The sequence below is a fragment of the Anas platyrhynchos genome, chromosome 26, assembly GCF_047663525.1.
Source record: "Anas platyrhynchos isolate ZD024472 breed Pekin duck chromosome 26, IASCAAS_PekinDuck_T2T, whole genome shotgun sequence".
Classification (NCBI taxonomy): domain Eukaryota; kingdom Metazoa; phylum Chordata; class Aves; order Anseriformes; family Anatidae; genus Anas; species Anas platyrhynchos.
Window position 1 is genome coordinate 357,995 of NC_092612.1, and position 27,634 is coordinate 385,628.

Below are 27,634 nucleotides of genomic sequence, written 5' to 3' on the forward strand. Positions count from 1 at the left end.
ATGAACTCTGGAGAGCAACGAAGGCTCTTCCTGTCCCACCCTGCCTGCTCTCAGATGATGCTCCCGTGGCCGGAGGGACGGGCTCAGCATCCGGCTGCGGGGCAGGGCAGGATCCAAGCGCTTCCCCTCCCGCCAGGGGCCCGGAGATCCCCCCCGGCCCCAGGAGCTGCTCAGGGTCCCCAGCGCTGCCCCGCGGCTCTGGCGAGCCCGCAGCCGGCAGAGGGAGCGCACCGCAGCCATGGCCCGACTGCGCTGGCTTCTGTCTGTCCTCACCCCAAGGCCTCCATCGGTTCTCAATCCAACCATTTTGCAAAGCCCAAACTGCAGCTTGAGCAGCCCCTCTGGTCCTCGAGCCACCCCGTGCCCTGAAGGTGAAGGCCGGCTCTCTGCTCCGCTGTTCACAGCTGAGCTTCCAAATCAGAACAATGAATGATTGTGGCTGATTTCGCCATTAAGGATGCAGAATTAAACTTGCAAAGTGTTCACTGCACAAATCATGCTGGAAATGCACATGCAAAAAGCCATGGAGCGTGAGAAAAGGAAGCAAAGAAAAACGTCGGAGAGCCGTGAAAGGTTACGCAGCAAAACAAAGAAATGGTAGAAGAGGGGGGAGGAGGATCACTCCAGTCGTTCCCTTTTGGGAAGGGGCAGGTGCCAATTGGTTTGGCTGTAGTCCACGTCAAAAATCCTTCCAGACTCAGGGCTGAGCGCTGCCCCTTCCTCCAAAGTGCTCTGCTCTCCCTCCTGCCTTGCTCACACGTGCAGCAGAGGTGCCCTCGCCTGGTGGCCCAACGCACCCTCGGCTTCTGGGGCCGTTTTTCTCGGATGTGTTTCACGCGGTTTCTGCACAGAGCAGAGCAGTGTTCTGGAGGTGCTCAGCTCCTTCCAGCACCGCTCCTTCCTCGCCCGCCACAGGCTGCTCCCGGGAGGAATTGCCGCGCTCCGGGCACGGAGGTTTCCGAGCGTGACCTGTACGTGACCGGCGGCCCCTGAACGCAGCCAGGTTTCCACGCATTGCTCATCCCAGCAGAGCAACTCACTGAGAGTCGCTGTGGCAGGAGGTTGGGATGGTGCCCAGTGGGACAGGCAGCAATTCAAGGTGCCCGCATGGAGCAGCAGCCCAAGAGCGAAGTCCGTCCTGGTCCAGGGCAGCATCGATCTCCGTATCAGCAGCAGCGATCAATCTGCTTCCACAGCACGCAGAGCGAATCCGCGCTGCTCCGGGATCCCCAGGCACTCGTGAAATGCGCGGTTCTGCCATCTGCTCCCCGTCGTGCTGGGACGAGCAGTCCTGGCCCCGGGCGCACCTCGTCCGCATCCAGCCCACGTTCGGCACCTCCACGGTCGTGTCCACACCTCGGCTCCTTCAGCCAGGAAGACGTGGCCAGCAAACGGCCTCCCGAGCCCACCCAGCCCCAAACGCGTCCCCACCAAACTCTGCTCCAGCCTTTTGTGCTCCAGGGGCTGAGCACAGAGAGCTCCGTGCTGTTTCGCATCCTGCTGCGGAGAGCTGGCGGTGGTGGGAAATGGCAACAGCTGAACCCGGGGCAGCCCTGACCTGCAGCAGGCACGCACCTTGGCTTCCCCACGGAGCTGAAGAACGCCAGGCTGGGGCTGCACGGGGGTGGTAACAACACCAGGCTCTTGCAGCCGAGCGAACAGGGAGAAGGGAGATGGTTTTCCCTGATCCGACTACCCAAAGGACCGGGCTGTCACTCCGAGCCAATGTAAATATTGATTTTCTTCCATTTACTTTTACTTCAGCAGAACATTTCGCTGAGTTTTGTTTTTTTTTTTGTTTTTTTTTGAAGGCCGTCTCCCTGCCTTCACCTGACGCTCAGGTGCCTGCAGCAGGTTTATGCGTTCGCTATAAACGCTTGCAAAGAATCCTGAGTGCTGCAGCCATGGTCAGCCGTGCTCAAGCACCTGATAAATGACCAGGGTTCACAAAGCCTGGAAGGGAAGAGCTCCCAGACAAGGGAGAGGGGCCTCTCCCTGTCCTTCGCAGCCCCAACAGTGGAGTTGGAAGAGATGGAAAAACGTAATGGAGGAGCCTACGGCAGAGGGGCTTTGGGACAGAGCCTCGGGTCCATCCCCGGCTGCGGATTTTCTGCTTGCATTTGCTCGCAGCGTGCCCCTTGCAGTGCTCGTGCTTCTTTCTGGAGGCACTGGAGGACTTGGGAGGAAGGGGAGCCCAGCACACATCCCGCAGCTGGAGCTCACCACGCGAAGCCTTTCGGGGGGATGTGGAGACACGAGGCACTGCGCCTTGCTGCCTGGGGCTGTGCTTTTGATCATGGACTACATGCTCGAGGTGTGGAAGCCCACTAGAAATCCCAAACGGAGAACACACGCACTGGGAGGAGAGCGACACAAATGAGAAAGGTGCCGGTGATTCAAAACCAAAAGAGATTCGATTCAAAAGAGCGGTCTGCTAGGGAAACACGGGGGTTTGATTGAAAGACCGGAGTGCAACGAGAAAGAAGGGAAAAATGATTGGTGGAAGAAGCAAATTAAATCCCATCTGGCAGAGAACTTTTAAGTAAAATTCAAGGAAACAGCATTTCCTCTTTCATCTGCTAACGACGTGATGCAAAGGTCAGCGAATGCTCGGGCAGAACTGGGCAGCATCAGCCCGGCTGCTCCCCTGCCTCCACGGCTCGTTTCCAGCACGAGGGTTTTTCTCTCTCCCTCGCGGCCTTTTTTAAGCGATGAGCAACCGGGTCAAACTCCCAAGCCCCTGGAGGCTTTCTGGTTTGTTTTAACCAAACCGGTCCAAGGAAATTTGCCCAAAGCTCCGTTTCAGCCGGTGTTTCCCTGCCGAGCAGGGAAAGGTCCCATGCGAGCGGCGCCCCGGCGAGCGCTGCTGCCCGCGCACGGGGCAGAGCCGGAGTGCATGCACGGGCGCTGGCAGAGAGAAGGCTTGCTTTTCCCCAAACCAGGCTCAAGCAGTGCAAAAAAAAAATCGTACGTTACGGGACGGCTTGGTGTCAGCGCTGCTCGTGGTGCACGGCCAGGCGCCGGGGTTTAGTATTTTCATGAGACAGAGGAAATGCTGCTGTAACACGGAAGCCAGGCAGCCCAGGCGCAGGAACAAAACGGGCCACTTACGGAACAGAATGATTTATCAAGGCTTTCCGTACTCGAGGAGAGCTCCTGGGAAATGGATGGAAGGGATTTTGGTGGCAGGTTTTGGGTGGCGGTGGTGGTTTGGTTTTGTTTCAAAGGAGAGAGAGGAAGGAGGGAGAGGGGGGGAGAAAAAGCAAGAGTTTAGCTCCAGGTTCATAACCATCCCCTTTCACTTTGTTCCTCCCCGTGGCAGCATCGCCACCTCGACTCCTGGCTAGGGAGAGGCTCCTCCAAGCCTCAGCCACGAGCCCGGCAGGCGATGGATGCTCCCGGAGCAGCGCGACCTCCAGCATCGCCCCGTGGCCCTGGGACCCCACAGGCAGCAGGGCTGTTGATATGCACTTTTGCTACATGTCCCGAAACCACAGCTTTTCCCCATTTTCCTCCTTTCTTTTGCTACCTGGAGCGGGCTTGCAGCTCTTCTGAGCTGGCTCAGAAGCATTGCTCAGTGGAGCCCAAAGGCCAAACCTGTGAGCTCTGCAGCGCCCTGCTGCAAACCCGTAAATCCTTTATTTTCTTACAAAAAGAAATAGTAACGGTGCTTCACCCCCTTGAGACCGGCGTGCAATTGGTTTGTAAAGTTCCCTTCCCCAAAAGAAACAAACAGGTCTGTTTTTAGCATGTTAATTACCGGGATATGCTAATTCCATCAGGCTTAATCTTACCGTAAGCAATAATAGCATTTCAATTAATAGCTTCCTCATGACCACATAAAACAGCCCCTAAGAGTGCTGAGACTGGGCAAAGCTGACCGAGGGAAAAAATAAAAAATAAATAAAGGGTTTGCTTGCAAACCGAGTGAAAACCATGGAGGCCGCAAGCCCCCATGCGGGAGCTGCGCAGCTCAGTGCCCAAGCCCCCGGCACAACCTCAGCAGCTCCGGATGTGCTTGGAGCCGGCTCCTCCTCACCTGCTCGTGCTTCCAGCAGCATCTCACGGGCACGGCAGCCTCGCGTCCCCTGACTCCAACGCACATAAACCTGGGGCAGAGGCTGGCCTAAGCTCCCTTCCCCTGCAGAACAAGGCTGCAGGAAAGCCCATGGCAGCCCCAGGGGCTCAGCCACCGGAGGCTTTCCTTGAACATTTCATATTTTGGGCTGGCCCACCCAAATTCGGAGCATTATTTCTGGTCGGTCGTGGCCCTCAGGAGCTCTCACACCCGTTTGTGATCCCTGCTCATCTCCTGGCGGCTTTGCACTGGGGCTTTGAGGCACGAAGGCCGAGGTTCTTGGTGCTTCCAAGACTTCAGGACTCTGAGCACAAGTTTCTACCCCGTACACACACAGCAGCAGAGCAACAAAAATAACTTCAGCACTCCTTGTAAAGCCTCCGAAGTGAGCTCAGCACTCCGTGCCCTGCAGGGATGCTTTCACTTCCCCAAATCCCCCCCAGAAGGGCTTACAGGGCTCCCAAAACCCAACACCAAACCTTTTGGTTCCTGCGGATGGCGGTGTTTTGTGTCTTAAAAACAAACAAAAAGAAACAAAGCAAGGCAGCTCTTGAGAGCCACACCTTGCGTTTCGGGGAAAGGCAGGGCTGTCAGCTGTGAGACCCCAACCAGGATGCCCAGGGCTGCCCCACGGCCAGGGGGAGGCGGCAGGAAGCCCCCCAAACCCCAAGGGACAGGAGAGAGGCCGAGCCTCCGAGCCCTGACCAGGCTGTGGGGCCGGGACGTCCCCAGCAGCCATCCTGCAGCCCGCTGGTGTGGCTGCAGGGCAGCGGGGCAGAAACGAGCCCGACCAGAACAGGCACTTTCACCTGAGGTGAAAGGCCAAACTCCTCCACACCCTGCCTGCCGGAGCCAGAGCCAGGAGTTAAGAGGCCAAAGACCTGGGTAGATTGCGATGGGAGGAGCGAGAGGAAAGCTTTCAACCTCGAAAAACTAAAAAAAAAAAAAAAAAAGCAGCTTTCCAATTCAGAAGTTGCTTGCAAGCACGCAGGCTGATACGTGAAGCTGTGCAGAAATGCAGATGTAAACAGCTCTGCATACGAGCCCTGACTGCTTAAGATCCTGCTGCTGATGTGGCTGCTAAAAAAAAAAAAAAAAAAAGAAAAAGAGAAAGGAAAGCAGCAAAGCAGTGCTCCCCCCAGCCCCCCAGCCCGCGGGCAGTGCTCGCGGCGCGGCACTGCAGGAGCTGCCGTCACAGCGCTCCCTCCCTCCGCCAACCCAGATTCTTACCCGATTATTCAATTAGCAGCTTTCTAATTACAGGTTTTTTTCGCTTGACTAGTGGAACCGGCTGAGCCGAGCGTTTCTGTTCGCACGGCCTGCCCTGCCTCCAGGCACCGCAGCATCCTCGGGTCCGTCCAGGCGTCGCATCCAGGCGCAGGACCTCAGAACCCGGGCGCATCCACAACCCCAGGACCCCCCCAGGACCCAGCACCCCGGCACCAACTCCTCCGGCCGCAGCCAGGGGCCGAGCTACGGCGTGCTGGGGGAGATGAGGGGCCGAGGCTTGGTGCCTGCACGGGGCTGGCGGTGCTGAGACGGCCAGGCAGGAGAACTCGGGGCAGGATGCAGAGGGAAGTGCCTCGCACCCAGCTCTGGCTCCAGCTCGGAGGGGAGCCGCGGGGTTTCAGCCCTGAAAGGCGTTTTCCAAAAGCAGCACCAGGAGAAACGCTGAGAGGGGGTGGATGCGGAGCGCGGCGCTCGGCGGTCCCTGCCTGGTGATGCGAGCCCAGGCTCGCGGAGACCTCGCTGGCGGAGCGAGCCCCGGCCCTCGTGTGCCTGCTGCTGGGTGAGAACGGGGCTGGCGTGGGGGTGAGCGCCGCCGCCGCTGCTGCTGAGCACCTACCTGCAGAGGAACTGCTGCAAACGTATTTGCATGCTGCAGAGGAAGCCTGATCTGTCTGCACAACAAATCCCCCCACGCCAGCACTGGGAGAACTCTGCACCTTGCAGGGCTTGCTGCAAAGGTGTCTGGAAGAGGTTTCATTAAAAAAAACAAAACAGAACCAAAACAAAGCAAACAGCAACAACAACAAAAAGCCACCACCAACGGAACAAAACCAGCCAGGCTCAGGCTGTGCACTCTGGGGTCCCCTTGAGGCACCCCCCAGCCACTCTCGGTGCCAGGAGTTGATTTTTCCTCCTCCCAGTGGGATCTCGACCCCTGTCTCAATGTCTCGGGCACTGACGGCAGGGACACGGCAGCACCCAGAGGCAGGAGAACCCCCAGACGAGCGGAGACGAGCTTTTACTGCTGCAAAACCTCGAGTTTAAGAGGGGCTGGGGAAGGAGCTCAGGGCTGGTCCTAGTGCGACCCCATCCATGCATCCGATGGACTCTTGGACCGAGGGAAAACCACTTGTAGCTCAGAGCAGCCCGGCACGCAGGGCACTGCGGGTCTCCAGCACGGGCAGTAACACCGAGCACTTAAACACCAGCCCCAGGAAGCCGGGTTGGGACATTCCGAGGCCAGGAAAGCTCTCACGGCGCCTCGAGTATCCCCATCGCTGCGCAACGTTTAAACAGCTTGCGTGGCCTCTGGATCAAAATACGTTTCAAACATTGCCAAGAGAAACTATTCTCGGCGCTCCTTTCATCTATAATTTATGTAAAGCTTCGGTTTCCATTATTCGAGCAGCTGCAGCCAGCGTGAGCATGAGACCTCCGCACGTCCTGCCTTCCAGCAGCCAGTTGTTTCCAACCGTGCAGGTCCCCGTCCCCGTCCCCTAACGCCACGTGCCCTGCGGCCGCCCGGGTTTTGGCCCAGGAGCAGCAGCGGTGCGTGGAGCAGGGCAGGGTGGTTTTAGCTTGCAGCCAGCCAAAGCATTTCCAGCCTGGCTGACCGACGCTTTGCAGCTCTGCAACCTCCTTCACAGCCATTTCCCAACGTGCCTTCCCAAAATTTCGTGCAGGCAGGAAAGCACGCGGCCCCTTCACCGATTTACAGGACAGCGTGGAGCAGAGGGAATTTGGGCGAGGCAGAAAAGCCAAGAAATCTTCCCCCGTTATGAAAACCGTCACGAGATCCCTGTGTCTAGACGGAGCAGCGGGGAAGTCAGCTGGCAAGGCCTCAGCACGAGGCGGGGATGACCCAGGGAAGCAAACGCCTGGAGCGGGGTCTGGGTGGCCGGGAAAGGCACCAGGAGCCTGCTCCGAGCCGGCTGAACCGTCCCGGCCGGGCAGGGCCAGGGGAGAGGCGCTGCTGTGCTCCGAGCACCGGCTCAGCTTCCCTGTCCTCCTCTCCCACCCCATGCCCAGGTCTCAGCCTGGCACCTCCCACCCCGTTGGGTCAATGCTCGTGCTGAGCCCTGCAAAAAATCCTGACTGTTCTTCCAGCTTGATTCCCTCCAGCCCCACATCCGAGGGTGCCGCTCGCCCTCCTGCTCCAAAACTCCCTGTCAGCAGATGCACAAAGCGAATAACTCGCATTCTCTTTGGGAGAAGCTCTGCTCAAGCAAGGGTTTGTGCTCAGCGCCTTGGTACGGAGGCTCCCGCACGCGCCAGTACCGCAGCTCAGCACCAAAGCTGAAGCAAAGCTGCGTGGATAACTTCATGACACCGAACAGCGAGCGCTGCGAGGCCCACGGGAGCGGTTCAGGTTTGGTGACACACGCACACACCTGAGTCAAATCCTGGCTTGCTTCGGCTCTGAACTGCACCAGCCCCCAGCCCTGCAAACTGGCAGGGTCCCCCCTACCCCACACAGCCCCCCCCGGCCTCCCACTGCCTCGGAGCGGTGATAAAGCAGCAGAAATCAAAAGCTGAGCTCACGGTGGAGCAACGGCCGTAGGAGAGCGCCGTGGCCTGTTTATCCCTGGGGGCCCGGGGTGGGAGCAGCAGCTGCAGCCCCCCAGGAGCATCCCCGCGCGCCCCGAGCCCTGGGCAGCAGCAGCAGCTCCCAGCCCTCTGCTGCCCAGCACCCTTCCTGCAAACAGGCCTGATCCAAACAGGTTGGGACAGGGAGGAAATCAGATTTCCAGCAGGGATCGGATGGCTTTAGATTGCAAAACAGACACCAGCTTCAGTTGCCCAAGTGGGGTGGGAATTCAGCGGCGTAGGAAGCAGCTCAGCCCTGCTAACCCAGCTCTTTGCTTTATCTGCATCTCACATCCCCCCTTCCCCTCGCACCACGAGAATTCCCCCTTCAGAGCCTCAGCTTCCTCGAGCGAAACCAGAGGAGCGGCACTCCCACGCTCACAAAGTGCCTCCGAGCCTCCAGATGAAAGCAACGTCTCCTCGAACCCGGCTTTCTATGGAAATGAAATTTCAGAGAAACTCTTCCTGCACCTCCCTCCCTGGTGATCCCCGCGGGGAGCGCTCGGCGCGGCAGGGACAAGCTGTGGGGCCGGGGAGGGGAACGGCTCGGGATGGGGGGGCTGCGGGGAGCCTCTGAGCCCCCAGCCCCGACGCCAGCCTGTGCCAACACACTGCACACCAGAGCCGGGCCGACGGCTCTCCCCCGTGTGAATTTTACGGCCAGCTCACTAAAAGACAGCGGCATCAAAGCCTCCTTTGCAGCTACCCGGACAGCAATCCTGCAGCAGAGGAGCCACGAGATGAGAACCAACCCCCGAGCGCGTCCCTGTGGGCACCCCCTCCCAGGCCGCGTTTCGGAGAGCCCCACCATTACCTCTTCCTCGCTCTCGACTTTGGGATTGCTGGCTGTGCGCTTCAGATTGCTGCTCAGGCTGATGGTAACCGTGGCATCCGACTTGGACCTCTGGTGAGTCCTTTTGGAAGGAGACAGCCCCATGTCGGGCGCTGGGCTCAGGGACGGCAGCTCCCTCTTCTTGTGAGCTGGCTTCAACTCGTCCGAGAGGATGAGTTTCCGCAGCTTGGTCCCACGGGAGTGTCGCTGGGTGGAGATGTGCATGTCCGAGGAGTAGGCGCCCAGCAGCAGGGCGCACTGCAGGGAGAAGTTGATGCTCTGCCGGCAGCGGTGCACGATGTAGGGCTTGATCGCGTCCCCCACATCCTCGTCCATGTGAATGTACATATTGAGCAGCTGTGGCAGGTAGAAGTCCACCTCCTCGTTCCTAAAGCAGAACAACCTATTCCCAATGTAAGCCTGCACACCAGGTTCCTTTGAATTGTACAAGTATGAAATGGCCATGGAGATATCAAAGAGTTTGGACTCAAAGAGCCGGAGGAGCCACGACTGCTTGGCAGAGTTATTCTTCTGCCGCTTGCGGGCGGTTTTCACCGTGTTGGCCGTGGTCTCATCCTCCTCCTGGATCTTAGAGGCTGTGCTGGGCAGATCGTCCAAGCACCTGATTTCACAGCCCTCCACGACGTCTCCGTTGGGCAAATCCACAGCAGTCCGCGGGGCGCGCTCCGCCTCGCTGCCGTCAGCTGCTTTTGTCAAGCTGTCCGAGGAAACGCTGTGCATCAGCTTCACTTTCTCCAGGACCTCCTCGCAGGCCTTCTTTGCCACCTCGGGGTCGATGACCGCCAGCTCCCCGACGCCCTCGGTGATGACGCTGAGGGACGTCCCGCCGTTCCCCTGCGGCGCGGAGCCGGGCGCCGGGTCTCCGACGGAGTCTCCCATAGCAGCGGTGGGTCTGCACGCTTCAGAGCTGAAAAAAAAGACAAAAAGGAGTCAGGGACGCAGGCTGTGTGGGATAGAGCTTCTAGGCTGAAGGTGGGAAAGCAGCAATCCAGTCTGGGACGCACATCTGGGACAAACCTTTCCAAAAAGGCTTTGTCTAGGCAGGATGGACCCAGGTGGCCAACCCAAAATGGGAATGCCGAGGTGGCTGCTGGGGTTCTAATGGTCTTACTGGTACCCCTGCCACCCAGGCCTGAAAGAGCTGCAAACATCCATCAGCCACTACAACAAATTCCCCTGTTACCATGACAATAAAAAAACTGAGCAAGCCAAAAAGAGAGGGGGAAAAAAAACCATAACCACATCACCAGGTTGCTTTCTGTACGCCACGAAAGGAACCCCGCGATGCTGTGTGGCCACCTGGGGGATTAGAGGGTCCCCGGCCGGGTTTATCCCGTGTGAAGGCTTTACCCTGCATGAAGCTTTCACCTTCACCTCCCCTCTGGGACAGATGCCGACAGCACCGACGGGGTGCTCTGAGGGTGAAATTCCCCGACCGTCCTGGCCAGCGCGCGCAGCTCCAGAGCAAGATCCAAGGTTTCGTCGTGGCCCTGTTTTCAAAGTCCAGGCACTAATGCCCAGATTACGCATCCTTGCCAATGATCAGCGCTTAATTGCGCTTTAAAAGTAAGATAAATGCAGGACTGAACACGCTTCCTGGTTTCCCATCTCGATAAGAAGAGCAGCCGCGCACCTCTATGGATAGCCAGCAAGAATAAAGAAGGCCAGTGCCAAGTGAAATCGCCCTCTAAAAATAAAATAAGGCACCCCATTCACTCCAACATCATTACTGCGGCTCTGACTGCTTCCCTTTATTGCTCACACGATCCAACAAGACAGCTCGTGATCAGCAGCAGGGCACAATGCCTTTTACAAATGTTAAGCGCTGCAAGCAGATTGCCAATTCCCTCCTGCTTTTCATGTCCAGCACGGTGGAAAAAACGACGGTCTTTGGAAGAGAAGTTCACCGAGCAATTTTCTGCCTCTGCTCGCCCCGCAGCCCCCAGCCCCGATTTTGCCACAGAAACCGTGCCAGCAGGTCCTTGCAGCAAGGCTCTTCCCCGCTCGTTTAATGCCCTTGTTTTATCTGCTTATTTGTGCAGGCGATTACAGCTCCAGCCCCGGCCTGCAGCACAACCCCTCGAGGACGAGCGCTCCACAGCAAATGCTGGCTCCCGGGGCTGCGGCGCCTCGTTACTCCCAGCACAATTCCTTCTGGGACCACCGGCAGTGGGGACGCCGCTTTATGCCGCGCCACCTCCCTGGCAGGCTAATTAATTAGGGCAGCAGCGCGCCGGGACGAGCGGCCAAGGCCGCTATCTGGGTCAGTGCCGGCGCCGTGGCGAGTGGAAACACCAGCAGCACACCCAGGTGCACGCGCTGGCTTCCAGGGACCAGCTTCCTCCTCTTGTTTTAGAAGCACTTACGCCCTAACGAGGCAGTGAAAGAGCCTGACCAAAGTTCAGCACTTTGAATTAATATGAATAACATCTTTCACTCGGCCCGCACAGCAGCACTGCACAACATTTTCCTCTGTGCTTGCCATTCCCTTTGGTCCAAATCCCACATGCTTCAAATATTTGTGGTCATTAGATCCTAAAGACCCTGCGAGCACAAGGAAGTTGTTTTTCCTTCTCGGTGAGTCCAGCACTGCCCCACGAGAGCCCACACGATGCAATTTTTAAATGAGCACTGCACCAGCGAAGAGGAGAGCCTTCAGCACGACCCGGGCAGGGGTCCCCTTGCCAGCTTTGCCCCTTTCTTCTTCCTTCTCGTTTGACCCCCTGGGCAGGATGTAAACCCGCTCTGTGGGTGATCCTGTGAAGGTTCAGCAAAACACCGGGCAAGAGGCAACCCTGCCCTCCCTCCTACCGACCACGGAGGGGCCCGAGGGGCACAGGAGGCCTCGTCCCAACCCCCAGGAGAAAGAATATTTACATTCTCCTTATTTCTGTATCCTGGCAGCCTCAGACAGGCAGAAGCCCCGGGTCTCTGCCGCACCGGCTGGCTGCAGTTCTGGATGTCAAACCCCCACGGAACAGGCTGGGTCCGAGTTGGCATCTAAACCAGGCTCACACAATTTCTCTCAATGCTTTCGAGGCACCTGTGCTTCAAAACGCAGTCGCTGCCAGCGCTGACTTTCCCACGGCCAGCCCAAAGTCCCAAATTCTTCTTCCAGGTTGATCGGGAACGTGACGCTCGCTCCGCCGCCGCCCCGCAGTGCTTTGCGCTGACGAAGGGACAGCCCGGCAGAGATTTGTAACTGCTGAGTGGGTTAAACTTGGATTAAGGACCTACGCAAGATAAATCCACCCACGGGCCTGCAGGGTTACCTCGGCACCACGGGCACGGCTGCGGAGCCAGCGCGCCGCGGTTTTGTTTTGCTCTTCAGCCCCCCCGGCACTTCCACACCCGGCTCCTCCAGCGACATCCTGGCAGCGGGGCCGTTTGGAGCCTGCCCAGGACACAGCCCCGCTCCCAAATCCCCGGCGAGGGACTCCCCTCCCTGCCTCCTGCATTTCTCTGCGAGTCGCACCACCCTTTGCCAAACGTGCTATTTACCTCCCTCCGCAGCTCGGCGTGGCTCCCCGCTTCCAAAGCGCCGCTCTCAACGGGGCCACAAATCCCATCGGCTACACACAATGAAGCAACGCAGGCTGGAAAACAGGCTGAGCTGAATTCATGTGGCTCATCCTCCACCCACAGCCATAACGGGCCAAGTTTCTCCCTGGCGGAACTGCACCGAAGTGATTAAACACGAAATAAAGGGAAGCCCCCGTTAGCACAGAAACTGGAGGAGGCAGCGGCACGTCGCTGGAGCAATTCGAGCGCGCAGCTCCTTCAAGGAGCGACAAAAGCGAAGGGAGATCTCCTGGAACAGAGCTGTGGCTTTACAGGAAAGAAAAGTCTCCCTCCTGCCTGACTGGAATAAGAAATATTAGCCCTGGCAAACACCCAGAAGTGCAGGATGAAGCCTCGCTAAGACATCTGGTCCCTATTACGCTGTGTTACTTTTTGTTTTGCTCAGCACTGACGGCCTTCTACATCTTGCTCTGCCTCGGGGAGGGCCACGAGTTAGGATGGAGGCACGGAGCGTATTGGAGCCGTGCCGTGGGCCGAAGGCTCCCAGTCCCCTCCACTGCATTAAGGGAAGCAAAACACAGCTCAGGGCCCCCCTCCGGCTCCCTGCAGGCGCAGCAGCTCCAGCAGGCCCAGGGGCTGGGGAAACTGAGGCACGAAGGGGGTGCCAGTGACTCGGCTCACCACGGGCAGATCGGCAGCACGCTATGAGCTGTGCTTTAGCGGGGGCGAGAAATTCTCGCTGGGGGAGGCTGCTTCCTCTTTCAAGCCCAAAATCCCCTTCCAAGAGCCTCAGCGCCGGCACAGCCGGATCGCCGCCCGTGTTTCACACTCGGCTGAACCAGATTCAGCCCATGCACAGCGCGCGTGCCCCGGTCTGCTACAGAAACAGTGAAATACCAGGCTCCAGACACCCCGACGACAGACCGCCTGTAAAGCTGCCCCGCTGCACGGCAGCGCCGCTTGGGGGCTTTTTCCCCAACAAAAAGCAGCTTCGCTCCTGGAGGATGCACACCACGGAGCCCTGACACACCTGCCCAGCAGCTTTCTTAATAAAAACAGAGAGCTGCCGGCAATGCTCCAGTGGAAGCAGCAGCAGCAGCAGCCCAAGCAACTGCAGAGGGGCAGCCTGAGCTCGCTGACAGCGCCCTGTGGCTCCTCGAACCCCTAAAACACCTGAAATCACGGTACTGCCGTGACAGTGCCCTGCTCCAGCTCAGCCTCGCGGGGCTCCAGGACAGCCACGACACCAGGGCTGGCACAGAGCAAACGAGGACTCGCTCCCAGAGCTGAAGTCCGCAGCACGATGAGAGGCGCAGCAGAGAGGAGCTGCGGGACGGCTTCAACAGCTCCTGGGCTCCTGCACGGGGAGACGCCGCGAGCTCCCTGCTGCAAACGTCCCTCCACGGCAAAGCGCTCCCGCTTCTGGCTTTGCGGCACCTTTCCTAAGCACCCGTCCTGCCCGCCCGGCCTTCCCGACAGCTCAGCACCGCTCCCCGCAGCCCCAGGTGGGGCCGGCAGGTGCCCCGAGCCGTGCCCCGAGCCCGCTGCGAGCGGTTCCCTCGCTCCTTCCCTCGCCCCTTCCTCCTCCGCAGCTCGCACAGCCCCGGGCCGGGCCGAGCCCCGGCGCTTTGCCCTGAACCCAGCTCCTGCCCCCGCCTCGCCTCGGGACTGCCCCGGCCCTTCAGGAGCGGGGCCCCCGCGGTCCCCGGGGCTCAGCTCCACCGCCCCGTCCCCAGCACGCCCCACACCGGGAGGCCCCCCACGGGCACCGGGCGCCGCCTCCCGGTCCCCGCCACCCCTCACGGGTCCGGGCCCGGCTTCCTCCCCGCCGAGTTCCGCCGCGGGGCGGAGAGAACCAAGGGGGGGGGGGGGCGGGGGGAGCCCGGGGTTCCCCGCGGGAGGCGGCCCCGGCGGGGGAGCGCCCCCGGGGCTGGGCAGGGCCCGGAGCGCCCCTACCTGCTGCGGGGCCGCCCCGCGCCGCCGCGTCCCGGGGCTCCGGTGCCGGTGCGCGGCGCTGTCCGGGAGCCGCATCCTGGGCCGGGGCGCTCGGTGCCGGCTGTGCCGGGGAGGGCGCGGGGCTGCGGGACCGGGACCGGGACCGGGAGGCGGCGGCTCGGGAGCGCCGCGCGGCCCCGGCTCCCCCCCGGCCTCCGCGGCGCGGCCGCTTCCGACTCGGGCCGGAAAAGCGACGCCGGGCCCGGCCCGGTCCGGTCTGGAGGAGGGGGGCGGTGGCGGGGGGGGGGGAGGCGGCGCCGGGCTCACCTGCGCGGGGCCGGAGCCGTGGCGGTGCGGGAGGGGCCCCGCGGAGCGGCGGCAGGCGCAGGCCCCGGCGGCCCCGGGCTGCCCGGGCCGAGGGGGCGGGGCCGAGCGCGGCGGGGCGGGGCCGAGCGCGCCCCCTGGCGGCCCGGCGGCGCCCCGAGAACGGAGGGAGCGGGGCCTGATACCGAGCAGGGCGTGGCCTAATGGAGCCCCGCCCCCCTTTGGCCCCGCCCCCTTTGGGGACCCGAGGCACGGCCCCGGTGGCTCCCCCCTCCCCCCCCCCTCCCCGGTGCCTCCCGGTCCCCCCCCGCAGCCCGGTCCCGGTCGGACACACAGACACACAGACAGACAGACGGACGGACGGGGGGGTTGTGCACGGCTTTTAATGGCGGGGGGGGGGGCGGGGGGCGGGGCCCGGCCCCGGGTCTAGGTGTTGGGGGGCGCGCAGAGCCCGGCCCCCCCCGGGGAACCCCCCCCTGGGGAGCCCCCCGGGAGCCCGGGGCCGCAGCGCACCGCGGGGGCCGCCCCCTCGGCAGCCCCGGTGTCAGCCCGGGGGGGGGCGGCTTCCTCCTCCTCCTCCTCCTCCTCCTCCTCCCCGGTGACCGGGACGGCCCCGAGCCGGTCCCCGGTGGCGGCGGCACCTCCGAGCCCCGCGGCTGCCCCGCCGTGAGGCTTCGCCGCCTCCTCCGCCGCCCCCGGGCCCCCCCGCGCCTGCTCCTGCTCCGCCGGGGCCCCCCCCGCGCCCCCCTCCTCCGGCCTCTTGCGGGGCCGCCCCCGTCTCCGCTTCTGCGGCGTGGCCCCGGCCGCAGCCCCCGGGGGCTCCGGGGGCCGCTTGGCGACCTTGGGGCGCTGCGAGTCCTGCGGGCCGGGGCCGTCGGTCCCCGCGCTGCGGGGCGCTGGGGGGGTCTCGGCGCTGGGGCCCCCCACACCGGGCAGCAGCATGTTGAGCACGGGCACGGCCGCCTGCTGGCTCAGCAGCCCCGCCGCCCCGTTGGCCCCCGGGGCCAGCCCCAGGGGCAGCGCCGGGGATGCTGAGCCCACCGAGCCCACCGGCAGCGGCAGGGCCACCTTGACCGTGCCCGCCAGGGGGGCGGCCGTGAGCTTGGGGGCCAGCACGGGCGGGGAGGAGCGCACGGCCGTGGGCCCGGGAGCCACCAGTCTGTCCCCGGGCTGGATGCGGGGCAGGAGCAGGGGCAGGCGGGCGACCAGGGCGTTCACCTGGGGGCTGCTCGCTGGCCGGGGGGGCTCTGGAAGCTTCTTCTTCTCGGGCCGTGGCGGGACGGAGGCCTTGGGGCTGCTCTCCTTCTTACTCTGCAAGCAGGAAAGAGGCGTGAGCCAGGGATGTGGCAGCAGCCTCGTGCAGGGCTGGGCTGCTCCCAAGGTGTCCCCACTGCTTCCTGACACTGAGCACCCATGGCAAGATGAGCACCCCTGGCTCCCAACGGGCACCCTCAGGCCCTCACCTGCCCCTGGCTCCTGTCACTGCTCTCTGAAGCTTCCAGGCCGTTCTTCTTGGCCGCCAGCGGGGACCGACCGTCACGGTGCAGCTTCTCCGTGCTCTCTGCAGACACACAGCAGGGGATGAGGGGGACAGCACCCAGCCACCTCTGTGCTCCCCCACAACCGTGGGGGAAACCCATTCCCTGGGCCACCGCGCCCCTCGGGGGTCCCCAGGGGGCTCTGGGGGGTGCCAGGGGCTCCCTGCCCCCCCGCAGACCCACCTGAGACCACCATGGCCATGACCAGGTCGGCCCGGGCTGAGCGCGAGCTGATGATGTGCTGCTGGATGAGGAACTGCGCCACCTCCACGATGTTGTTGAACGAGCGCTTGAGGATCTTCTCGGCCCAGTCGCAGGTCAGGGCGCAGGCCGCCTCCATCACCTCGCTGTTGTAGGACTGCACCAGGTCCGTCAGCTCCGACTGCTGCCGGCAGGACAAGCCGTGAGCCTCCCCGGCCCAGGCCAGGACTCCCCAGGTGCACACAGGGCCTGATCCGGACACCCCAGCAGGTCACAAGCCTGCACGGGCAGGCACGTACCTCGTCCGCCCTTCGGGAGGCTCAGGGGACAGAGCAGAACCTCCTCCCGGCCTCGCTCGCCCCACAGCCCATGGGAACACAGAGGGCACCCCTCTGCCCCTTGCCTTCGTTAGATCTAACGAGCGGGGTTCGCTCCCCTGCCTGAACGGGGCTGGCAAAGCTCGAGCCGAGGCGCCCGAGGACTTACAGTCTCCGTAACTTTGAGATCCAGGCTGGGCAGGGGCGGCAGGCTGACCACCGTCTTCCTCCGGATCCCGCTGTAGCAGTACGTTTGGCAAGGTTAAGGGCTGTCAGCCACACAACACAGCCGCGAGAGGCCACGGGTTACGGCTCGGAGGGATGCGGCTGCAGGGCTCACGCCATCGCCGCCTGGCACTGCCGAAAGGGTCTGGGCTCGTCTCTGACTCGGGGCAGCGTCCGGCCCCGCGCCAACCCGCGCTGCTCCCAGTCCAGCGGGGTGCATGGAAGGGACGCGGCAGCTCCAAGCTGCCCTCGGGTAACCAAGCTGAAACTTCAGGAGCTGAAAAAACAGGAACCAGCCCCTCTCAGAAGCTACAGAACACCATCTTGTGCACGCACTCGTAAATGGGAGTGACTGGAGACCAAGCAGCTCTTGCCACCAGTTCGACTGCTGCTACCATGGGGACTGGTTCCCAGGGCCTCCCCGGCCAGCGGGGCACATGGAAGGATATTTTGATTGTCCTCGGCCTCCCAGCCTTCTGGCTTTGATGTTTGGGAAGATTTCCCGGATGATCTTCCCAAAATTGGCGGTGCTCAGAGGGCGGCAGCAGAGGTTATCGCAGTATTGCCTAAGGGACAGGCAGAGACAGAGCTGCAGGGGAACGTCCCCGAGCCCTCGCTGCCATCCCCACACGTCCACTCCTCCCCTGCTCAGTGCTGGGCAGGGCTGGTCCCAAACACACCCGGGTACCCGCTGCCCTCCGAACCCCCCCGTGGGGCTCTGCGGCCACAGGGCCAGCCGCTCCTTGTGCCAGGCCCGTCCCCGCGCTCACTTGTAGGCATCGTAGACGTCCTGCTTGGGCAGGCAGGTGTCCGTGTGCTCCTCCAGGTGGTTCCGGATCCAGTTGCACGCGTGCATGTACTCGGCTGTGCTCAGCGAGCTCAGGTCCAAGCTACTGCTGCTCCCCGGGGAACACGAGACGAGCGCCGAATTAGCACAAAAGCAGCAGAAGCAGGCCAGGAGAAGGCAGAGCTGCGGCCACCTCCCACCGCCAGTCCTCCAGCCCCTGCACTCCCAGCCAAGCCCCAAACACAGCCCCAGCTCGCTCCAGCACCCACCTTTTCTCCCCCAGGCTGGGCCCAGACGGCAGCTGGAGGTAGAGGTAGAGTTTGTCGTTGTCTGAAAACTTCTGGACATCTTGCTACGGTCAAAGGGTCCGGAGGGAGGGGAAAATGGACCGGAGACAAAGAGAGGTTGGGGATCCAGAACAGGGACCAGCTGATGCAGGCAGTGCTCTCGTTACCCTTCCTGGCAGTAACTCATGGGGGGTTTAAACCCAAGCATCTGGTGAGGGCAGATGCAGCCTGCCCACGAGGCAGCGGGATGAGTAAAGCCGTGTGGAGCAGGGCAGAACTCCGGGGACTGGAAGGGGTCAACCCGTGCAGCTCCCTGCAGGCAGATCCCGACCCAAGGGGATGGGGGATCCGGCAGAACCCAGGGTCCAGCCCAGCCAGAAGAGGGGTGGGAGCCCACCAGAGAATGGGGGGCACAGCCTTCGCCCACCCTCAGTGCCACATCCCGCAGAGGCACTCACCAGGATGGAGTCCACTTTGTTCTGCACGGATTTGCTGCACGGGACAGAGACAGAAGGCATTAGGGCAGGGCCAGACACCACCACCGAGCCCCAGCCCCTTCCTCAACCCGCCTGCTCCCACCCAGCTCCTGCACAGCTCCCCAGCAGGGCAGCCCCAGCCCCGTGCACTGCGGTACCGAGAGCCGAAGGCTGCCTGTACGTGATGCTCCGGGACCCCCCAAGCACCCGCAGCCCCACCAGACCCTCAGCCCCTGCCCGTAGGTGCCGCGTGCTCCACCCTGACCCTGGGGAGGGCAGGGTGGGCATAAACCCACGGCCCGCGCGCTCCTAGCAGAGCAGTCTGTGCTACTGTGAAATTCCACGTTGGTTTCTCCACCCGAACCAGGCACAAACACCGCCAGCAGCGCCGGGACCGAGCAGCGTGCGCCTGGGGCCGTGCCGCCCGCAGCGCTAAGGCAGGGAGCTGCCTGGCACCGCAGCCCTCGTCCCTCTGGTGCCTGGGGCTGCCAATTAATCAGCCTGATTAAATGGCACCGCCGTGGGAAGGGTCGGACTAACGGGACGAGCTGCCCAGGTATGAGCAAGCCGGGCCCTTACGAGATGGTGCTCCGCAGCTTCTGCAGCAGCGTGCTGGGCTCCGTGGTGCCGCTCCGGGAGCTGCTGGGCGAGGAACTTCCCCTCCTGGCAGCTGGGGCGCTCGGCTCCTCGTCAGCCATGGCATCGGGCTCCTGGCAGGGGGCAACCAAAAACTCAGTGAAGGAAGGAAGCCCCTCCAGAACCACGCGCCCCCCCCGGCACCCTCGGTCCCCCCGTCCTGCTCTGAAGGTGCCGGGCCCCGTCCGGGCAAGGTCCCCGTGGGGGGCTGCAGGGGCAGCGGCTGTCCCCAGCCCCCCCGGCCTGGCAGGGGTCAGGGATGCCCGGGGGGACACCAGGAGCCCCCCTCGCCCCGCAGGGTCCCAAGGGTGGGGGACCCCAGGGGAGGGGACACGGGGACAGGGAGCGAGAGGGGACGCGAGGAGGGCAGCACCCGGGGTCAGGGGACAGCGGGAAGGGCAGGTCCCGGGGCCAGGGGACCCCAGGGGACCCCAGGGGCAGGGACGCGGGGACCGGGGCCGGGCACCCGGGGACCCGGCGCACCGGGAGCCCCCTGGCGGGCAGCACCCCAGGGTCCGGGGACACGGCGAGGGGAGGTCCCCGGGCACAGCGACACCGGGGGGCAGCGCCCGGCCCGTCCCGTCCCGGCCCCCCCCACCCACCTCGGGGCGCTCCGGGCCCGCTCCGCTCCCGGGGCCGCCCCCGCCACGTGCCGCGGCCCCGCGCGCAACAGGAACCGAAAGTGCTGCGCTGCGCCCCGCCGGGCCGCGCCCGCCGCGCCCGCCGGCCGCTTTTTTCCGATTGGCTGCGGCCCGGCAGGTCTGCCCGGATACTGCGCCCGCTTGAAATGCGATTGGGCGATCCGGCTTTCCTACCCGGATACAAGCGGGCCCGGTCTCCTGAGTGGCAGCGCGAGGTGAAGTCTGCCTAGTAACAGGCTCCTGATTGGCGGGGCCGGGGGAGGAAGCACGAGGGTAAAGGAGTTGGGGCGCGTGCAGTCCGCGCGCAGTGTGGGTGTGTGCGTGCAGGTGGGGCGCGTGCATGCACCGTGCGCGTGCACTGTGTGTGCGTGCAGGTAGTGCGTGTGCATGCACCGGTGTGCAGTGCGCACAGAGCATATGTGCATGCAATGTACGCACGTGTGCACAAAGCGCCTGCGTGCACCATGTTTGTGAGTTTGCAACGTGTGTGAGCTGCGCGTGTGCTGGGCACTGGGTGCAGCGTGCACACAATGCAGTGTGAGCAGTGTGTGAGCAGTGTGTGAGCAGTGTGTGAGCAGTGTGTGAGCAGTGTGTGAGCAGTGTGTGAGCAATGTGTGAGCAGTGTGTGAGCAGTGTGTGCAGCACTGGACACACAGCAGCGGCTGTGCAAGCTGTGCACTCTGGCCCTGGGGAAGGAGCTGCCCAGGGGCTCCTGCTCCCTGTTCAGGAAAGGTTACCTGGGAGCAGCCCTGACGCCCTCACGCTCCCGAAAACAGCGACTTAAAGCAATTCGAGATGAGGCGAGCTGCAGTGCAGAGACGTCTGTTTTATTTCAGCAGTGCCCAGCCATGGGGCACTGAGGGGATGAGCACTTCATCCTCTCCTGTGCCCTGGGATTTTTGGCACTGAGGCGTTCTGGGGGCAGCAGCGCAGCGTGCAAGTGTCTGTCGTGCTCCAGGAACGGGCTGCTGGCAGGATGCAGGATTTGGGATGCAGGATACAGGATGCAGGGTGTGGGAAGCTGCATGCAAGATAGGGGGTGCAGGATGTCAGATGTGGGATGTGAAATGCAGGATAGGGGATGTGGGATGCAGGGTGTGAGATGTGAGATGCGGGATGCAGAACAGGGGATGCAGGGTGCAGGGTGCAGGATGTGGGATTTTGGTGGCACTGGCAGGGAGGAGGGCTTTTGAACACGGACAGCAGCGGGATCTCCAGGTTTGCCATCCCATTGTGCCCTAAGTGTCGAAGGCACTGCGGGAGGTCAGGCCAATGGCAAAGCCGAGATTTGGAGAGAGCATCCATGAGAGGGGGAGGAAGTGAAGGGCGGCTGCGTGCCAGCCCTGGGGCTGCTACACCCAGATGTCGGAGGTGCAGTCCCCGCCGGGGTAGCGGATCTCGTGTGCCAGGCAGGGCCCGCCTGGCTCCTTCCCGAAATCCACCAAGAAGTTCTGGTTGACGGTCAGGCCGCCCTTCTCTGTGTCCACATCGAGCTGCAGCATGACAGAGCCGTCCCTGTGGAGGGGTGGGAGCGGGGTCAGGGGGGATCCTTGCCTCCCCCATCCCTGTGGCTGCCGAAATTCAGCCAGATTCCCCCACCTGATGAGCTGCGGGTAGAACTGCCGGTCCCAGGCGCTGTAGAGGGACGTGGTGACGTACAGCCGCTTCCCGTCCAGGCTGAGCTGGATCATCTGGGGCCCCCCAGACACCCTCCTGCCCTGCAGCAGGTGGAGGGGAGGACGAGGTGAGCAGGGGACGCCTCCACCTGCTTTGGGCCGGGCCGGAGGAGCAGAAGCACTGGGACCTGCTCCCCGGGCTTGCCCCCACCGCCCCGCGTGCCTGGAGGCTGAGGGCGGAGGTGGGACAGCACGAAGCCAAGCTCACCTGGATGACAAAGGGCTCCGGCTGGCTCTGCAGCTCCTCATCCCCACACACGGTCACGGTCCCTCCCTTGGTGATGCTGCCACCCACAAAGACCTGCAGGAGAGCGGAGCTCAGGGTGGCTGAGTTGGGGAAGCGGGGCTGCTCCCACCCCGAGCCGGGGCAGAAGTGGCGGGGCACGCCGGCGCTGCCTCACCTGTCCCACCAGCCTGGGCCTGCGGGTGTCGGAGATGTCGTACTGGCGGACGTCTCCGTGCAGCCAGTTGCTGAAGTAGAGGAACCTGTCGTCCAGCGAGATGAGGATGTCGGTGATGAAGCCTTGGGAAGGGGACAGCAGAGTTGTACACCTGTGGCAGCCCCGGGCAGGTGGCTGCACCGCGGCTGACGGGGACACACTCACTTGGCATGTCTGGGAGCAGCCACCCCTCCACCTTCTTGCTGGGGACTTGGATCACCTTCTCGGCCGCCCAGTCTCCTCGCTGTGGGACAAAGCACGGCCTGAGGGCTCGGTGCACAGGGCAGAGGCAGGATAAGGCCCGACCAGGGGCGGATGCCGCGTGCACGTCCACCAGCTCCCGTCTCTGGGGCTGCTTGGTGGGCTGCAGGAAACCTCATCTCTGGCTCTGAGGAGCCACCGCAAGGACGGGCTCTGGGGCATGAGGAAGGGTTTTGGGGGCCAAAAACCTGTCCGACCTTCCAGCTGGATTAACTGGTCTGGTGGCAGAGGTTCTCCTCACCCAGATTGTTTTTACACACAACAGACACCGAGAAGGAACATTGCTCGAGCTATTGTAAATCCACAACAAAGGTATAAATAAACCTCCTCTGAATTAAATCACCTCAGCATAAACTACTGCCAGTCAGAACAGGTCCTCCGGTGAGATTGCCACGTACCCAGCACCCCTGCCCGCCGCCCCTTGCCCTCCCGGGGCAGCGGTACCTCGGTCCTGTAGAAGCGGTGGATGGCGCTGCTGATGGTGCACCCCACGAAGCCCTCGGCGGCGTCCGGGTTGTGGAGGAAGCGGATCTCCAGGGGCGCCGCGTCCTCGCCCACGTCGATGGCCTGGACGTAGGTGTGAGTGGTCCAGTCCCACACGTTGAGGCGGCGTCCATAGCGCCCTGCGAGGGGGCAAGGGGGGGGCAGAAGGGACACTGTGAGGCACAGGGACTCCGGCCAAGGTGCCACGGCCCCAGGGGGGCTCAGCCCCACCTCAGTGCAGAGGCGGCCCCGTGGGCTCTGCACCAGCAGCAGTGGTCGCTTTTGGGGCTCTCTTTTGAGGCTTTGTAAAATCAGTGTGACCTCTGGGAACTGGTGTGAAATCAGTTTTGCAAGCAAACTGTTTGGACAATCTTATCCGGGTCTGTTAGATGGTCAACGCTCACTCATGACAGAGTTGAAATGGGGCTTCACTGCAGCCCTGCTCAGCATCTCGCTCCTGGAGTGCCTAAACAGAAGTTTCCTCACCTTTCTTCAGATCGTTTGGGTCAAACCCATATCCCAGGCATTTCGGGACTCCCCATTCAGTGCTGATCAAGACATTGTGGCGTGGCTGGTACCAGAAGTCATAACCCATTGGGGGGCTCTTTTCCCCCTTCTCCCAGTTCCCCTTGATCTCAAAGGTCTCTCCATCTAGCAGAATAAAGCCACCTGAAGCAAAAACAAACATGCACTGGCGGTGAGGAAATCACCCGGATTACCCCTTGGAGTGCTGTAAGACAAACAGCAATAGGCAGATCAAGGCGTTGCAGACCAGCCTGGTGGAGGCTCCAGGACAGCGCTGGATGCCAGCGCTGCTCCTCCTGTCCTGGCACCCTCTCCCGGGGCACTGGCAAGACCCATACCTTTCCCATTGCCGGCTGGGTCTCCCAGGGTGCTGATCATGATTTCACCGCTGCCCAGGCAGTGGGAGGTGTGGGGGTAGCCCAGGTTACACTTCCAGAAGACGTCCTCTGGGTTGACAACCTGCGGGAGTTCACAGGCTCCGTCACCTCCCCTGTGCGGGCGAGATGGTGCCTGCTGCACAGGGGTGCAGGGGGCTGGTGCGACCACGGACGGGTGGGAGCTGCCCCACTGTCCTGCTGCACATGCTGAGCAGGCGAGCCAGCACGTGGCACCACCTCCAGGTTACCTTAAAAAGCCTGGGAGCTCGCGGGTCGGTTCCTACATCCACCACGTAGATGCGGGAGGAGATCAGGCTGGGGAGGATCAGGCGGTTCCTCTTCTTGGTGGTGTCCCCGAAGCAGCTGCTGCAGGTGTTCCAGCCGGAGTGGTGCAGCTCGTCCCCCAGGTTGGGCATAGGCAGGCGGTGGATCACCTGCAAAGGGCCATTCCTGCTCACACCGGGACGCAGGACTCCAATGGATCGGACCCGGGAGCTCAGAGCATTGCAGACTGCCATGGATGGGGTCAGGAAGCCTCAGGCAAGCCTAACTCTGCAGCTGGGGTGTGCTGGTGCACAAGGGAGCCCAAGGATGGTACACGAAGGGGGTTTTCCTTACATCTCCTAAGCTCAGGAAGGCTCAGAGTCTGAGGACGAGCTGGGTAGGCACCAGCCTTCGGTACCGGGCCCGCAGCTTTGGGGAATGTGAGGGAGGGCTTGCACTGAGCTGTTTCCCTTGGCTGGTGTGCGGCCACCAGCTTAGCACAGAGATGAGGCGCTCGGTACCTGGCAATAGTTTGGAGATTTGGGATTGACATCCACAGTGGCCAGAAAGTCAGGTTTGTTCCTGCCGGTGTTCCTGTAGATGCAGGGCACGTATAATATCTCCTCCCGGGGCCCTTTCAAGACAGAAATGTTGCACGAGCGTCAGCAGGAAGCACTGGGCAGAATGAACACCCTGCAGGAGTCTCTGGCTGGATCGGGCTGCCCTGTGGGGCAGTGGGATCTCCCATCCCTGCTCAGACATGCCAACCCCACCAGTCACACAAAACAAACCACTCTGTGTCTCATCTCCATCACAGGAGAAGCCTTGAAAATACATGAGAAGCACAAAGGCAAAATGCTTGCAGGGCTGAGGCCAAGGGCACAATTCCCCCATGCCTCCATGAGGCTCAAAGGTGCCGCCAAGGTCTGCTGGCTCCCAGGCACAGTGGGGCGAGCGTGGTGCTGGGATGGCTGCACCCACGGACCCCAGGCCTCCAGCAGCAGCAGCACCCCGACCCTGCAGCCTCCTCGCAGCCGCAGGGGTGGTACGGGCGCTGCACCGTGTCAGAAAGTGCTGCCAAAGCAAAGCAGGAGGAAGAACAGGTCTGAGAAATGCTGAGGAAGAGGAGGTGGGGACAGGGAGAGGTGACCTGGGACCTGTCACTGATCCAAAGCAGACAACAGCCGCCTTTTCAACATGACACCTTTATGAGCTTTCGTAACAGTGGTGTCTGCATCGGCCTTGGGTTCGAGGGCAGCTGCCAGGCACCCAGGGACCCCATCCCTGCAGCTGCCAGGGAACCAAAAGCCAGGGTTCAGGGCACAGGCAGAGCGCAGAGCCTAATTCACCTCCCCAGGCATCCCAAGGAGCTTTTCATCACCTGCCTGTGAGCCTGACCAGCTTGATGTCCACATTGAAGAGATTTTTGGTGCCAGGGTTACTCAGCAACCAGACAGAACCTGGGTATCAAAAGTCCCGAGGGAATCTGCTGGAGTAGCAGAGTCAGTGGGATTTATGTTTACTATTAACTCAAATCACCATCCAGCCCTGCCAACATCCAGGCATGTTTTAAAGACTCAGCTCTTCACTGGTGTTTGCTTTGTTCAAAGATGTTTCAGGGACAGGAATCACAGACCAGGATCAAGCTCCAGAGCTGTCTAAGGTTTCAAAGATGTGCTTGCTAAGCACTGGAGAGGAGGATTAAGGGAAGGATAGCAGCAGTCAATGCTTTCATCGGTCCCTTCACATGAGAGCACTAGTGTTTTGGCAATGCGAACAAAAGGCAAAGTGCCTGAGCAAGCAGCCTGCAAGCCTGTGAGGCTGGTTTTCGCTACAGGAGGCTCTGTCCTGTCAGAATGCAAGCCATCAGGAGCAGAGCGTGGTGCTGTGTTCCTGAGGGTGCCTGGAAAAAAAGAAAGAGGAAGGGTGCTCCCTTCTTCCCCAGCCTTCTCTACTCCCTGGAAATCCAAGAGCATTGAGCTCCCAGCAGTGGTGTCATGGGCCTATATGGTGTGGTTGCCTCTGAGAAAATTAAATCCCATTTGGTTTTGAACAGTGAAGCCACGGGTGACTTTGATGCAAGTTATGACCCATCCCAAGCCACTATGAAGCCTAAGAAGGTTTGTTCTGAGACCAAGCTGTCATTATGCAATTGGAGTTTGGCCCTGGGACAGGCCAGATGCAAAACTTTCACTTCTTTGCTTCCCCAATGCTTGCTGGGGAGCCTCTTTGGCGGATGGAGTTAATTGATAACGCCTCTTTGAAGGCATTATTCTAATCTTTACCTAAATCACAGACAGCACAGGGCTCTTCCCTGAGAGCCCTGGATTTTGGACTTGCCTTTCATCGCATCCAGAGGAGAGGCGAAGCCAGGGCCACACGCTCCACACCTTTCTGAATCGAGAAGAACAGAAACAAACAGCAATTAGATCACAGAATCAGAATGGTTTGGGTTGGAAGGGACCTTAAAGATCACCTAATATTCCCCCCTCCCGCCACGGGCAGGGACACCTCCCCCAAACCAGGCTGCCCAAAGCCCCATTCAGCTGGCCTTGGGCCCCCCCAGGGATGGGGCACCCACAGCTTCTCTCAGCAATTTGCTCCAGTGCCTCAGCACCCTCGGAGTAAAGAATTTCTTCCTGATATCTGAGCCAAACCTGCCCTCTTCTGCTTCAAGCTGCTATCCCGATGTCCCCACTGCACTCCCTGACAGAGTCTCTCCCCAGCTTTCCTGTAGCCCCCTTTAGGGACTGGCAGGCTGCTCTGAGTCTCCCCGGAGCCTTCTCTTCTCCAGGCTCAGCACCCCCAGCTCCCTCAGCCTGCCTCCATAGGAGAGGTGCCATACAAATCTAGTGCAGAAAGCTACGGGGCTCAAAGCTGCTTCTCTCCACTCTGCTCCCCTCTGCAGTGCCTTGCCCGGGGGTGTGAGTGCTGAGCTTCCCACACGAAGCCCCTGCTCCCACAGCATTTAGGGCTGGAGACATCAGCCAGCCCCAGCCCTGTCCTGCTGCTGGTCTCTGGGTGCTTCGAACCCATCCAGCCTCACCCTCCAACAGACTTCAAAACAGTCAAGGAAAGCGCCCTTAGTGCAGGGGGACGAGAGCTTGTTAGGAAACAACCACCACCTCCAAAAGGATCCCTTTTCCCCATTTATGATGGCAAGCCTGAGGAGAGGGAGGAAACCTGCAGCTAAACTCTACTACTCAGCTTTGCTGACTCGGTTTCTTGTTTGTTTTTTAAGGTTTTCTCCTGCAGTCCCTGAGGACATCACGTTCTGCAGAGAGCACAGGACACCAGCATGCAGGTCCCTGCTCCTACCTGAAGCACTGTGGAACCACCATGCTGCCTTTCTTCCCCCTTCCCCTCATATTAGCCCTGCAGGAAAAGCCCCATTAAACCCAAACTTTGCACTGAGGACTCCCTGTCATGGTATGGCTGATTGTAACGAGCACAGTGTGTTGCAGGTGAATATAATGGGAATAAATTAAATAAAAATAGTTAGAAGGCATTTAATTATCAATCTGCCTAAACACTTTCTGGCACTTATAGTAGCTTGAAAAAAAAAACACTCTCCTGGCAGAGAAGACACCACGCTCATCCCCACACGTCTTTCTACTTTATGCTGTCCGGGTGTCACAGTAATAAACCCTCAAGACCCAGCTCAGGATAAGTTTTGGAGGCTCCAGAGCTGAGCCCACAGCCAGTAGGCAGCCGGCCACCAAACAGCCCCAAGCCTGCTCCTCTTGAGAGCAAGCTGCAGCCAAGCGAGAGATCTCTTACCGGTGCTGGAGGTCGTGCTGGAGGGTTTCACCTGCTGGTGAGAAGCAGAAGGAGGTGATGCTGCCTGCATGCTGCCTGGTAGGAGCCAGTCGAGTGAGGAGACGCAGCTCTGCAGGGTTCAAATATATAGGGAGTGGGATGGGGAGCAGCACGGTGTGAAAAGGACACCAAGGGGAGGATCCACATGCCCCG

The 27,634-nt window shown here is 61.5% G+C and overlaps 3 protein-coding genes across 11 annotated transcripts in view; all 3 read right to left on the reverse strand.

The window, feature by feature from the left end:
* The window catches only part of PI4KB (phosphatidylinositol 4-kinase beta), a 20,755-nt gene extending 6,074 nt beyond the window's left edge, over nt 1-14,681 (reverse strand). Inside the window, exons 1-4 of one of the 8 annotated variants that reach the window (XM_013106225.5) lie at nt 12,249-13,896; nt 11,791-11,952; nt 8,709-9,654; nt 3,112-3,156 (exon numbers count right to left, since the gene is read on the reverse strand). In XM_013106225.5, the coding sequence (XP_012961679.2) occupies nt 3,112-3,156; nt 8,709-9,654; nt 11,791-11,952; nt 12,249-12,316 (1,221 nt within the window). In that variant the 5' untranslated portion in view covers nt 12,317-13,896. Of the gene's footprint in view, nt 1-2,971; nt 3,056-3,111; nt 3,157-8,708; nt 9,655-11,790; nt 11,953-12,248; nt 13,897-14,225; nt 14,442-14,531 lie in introns of those variants that run through there. The other 7 variants (XM_038167729.2, XM_038167730.2, XM_027444662.3 and 4 more) reach the window with 7 other exon arrangements.
* Nucleotides 14,682-14,874: 193 nt separating this feature from the next.
* Nucleotides 14,875-19,904, reverse strand: RFX5 (regulatory factor X5). 2 transcript variants are annotated; one of them, XM_072027910.1, is made up of 10 exons: nt 19,598-19,904; nt 18,939-19,069; nt 18,342-18,375; nt 17,866-17,948; nt 17,580-17,705; nt 17,259-17,375; nt 16,754-16,835; nt 16,250-16,448; nt 15,992-16,089; nt 14,875-15,839 (listed from the first exon to the last, which is right to left on the reverse strand). In XM_072027910.1, exons 2-10 carry the CDS (start codon nt 19,055-19,057, stop codon nt 14,955-14,957), a joined length of 1,743 nt encoding a protein of 580 aa, XP_071884011.1. In that variant the 5' UTR covers nt 19,058-19,069; nt 19,598-19,904; the 3' UTR covers nt 14,875-14,954. The 2 variants fall into 2 exon arrangements, with proteins under 2 accessions (XP_071884011.1, XP_027300241.3); XM_027444440.3 differs by having other exon boundaries at nt 16,250-16,451; nt 19,598-19,744.
* A 1,019-nt stretch (nt 19,905-20,923) lies between these two features.
* On the reverse strand, nt 20,924-27,592 carry LOC119712978 (methanethiol oxidase-like). The gene is made up of 12 exons (XM_027444669.3): nt 27,443-27,592; nt 26,003-26,056; nt 24,184-24,296; nt 23,647-23,832; nt 23,360-23,480; nt 22,983-23,165; nt 22,458-22,636; nt 21,918-21,996; nt 21,714-21,835; nt 21,521-21,613; nt 21,236-21,354; nt 20,924-21,151 (listed from the first exon to the last, which is right to left on the reverse strand). Exons 1-12 carry the CDS (start codon nt 27,510-27,512, stop codon nt 20,989-20,991), a joined length of 1,482 nt encoding a protein of 493 aa, XP_027300470.3. The 5' UTR covers nt 27,513-27,592; the 3' UTR covers nt 20,924-20,988.
* Nucleotides 27,593-27,634: the final 42 nt, after the last annotated feature.

Bases quoted from the DNA above. Each gene is read 5' to 3' on its own strand.
- RFX5 (XM_027444440.3), bottom strand. From the start codon at position 19,057: ATGGCTGACGAGGAGCCGAGCGCCCCAGCTGCCAGGAGGGGAAGTTCC. The intron at 16,836-17,258 runs ATATCCTTCCAT...ACCTTGCCAAAC, and splicing joins GGAGGCCGAGGACAATCAAA to GTACTGCTACAGCGGGATCC. The intron at 16,090-16,249 runs GTGGGTCTGCGG...GTGTGTCTGCAG, and splicing joins CATGGCCATGGTGGTCTCAG to AGAGCACGGAGAAGCTGCAC.
- LOC119712978 (XM_027444669.3), bottom strand. From the start codon at position 27,512: ATGCAGGCAGCATCACCTCCTTCTGCTTCTCACCAGCAGGTGAAACCC. The intron at 24,297-26,002 runs GCAAGTCCAAAA...CTGTCTTGAAAG, and splicing joins TCCTCTGGATGCGATGAAAG to GGCCCCGGGAGGAGATATTA. The intron at 21,355-21,520 runs GTGAGCTTGGCT...CACCTGCTGCAG, and splicing joins CGGAGCCCTTTGTCATCCAG to GGCAGGAGGGTGTCTGGGGG.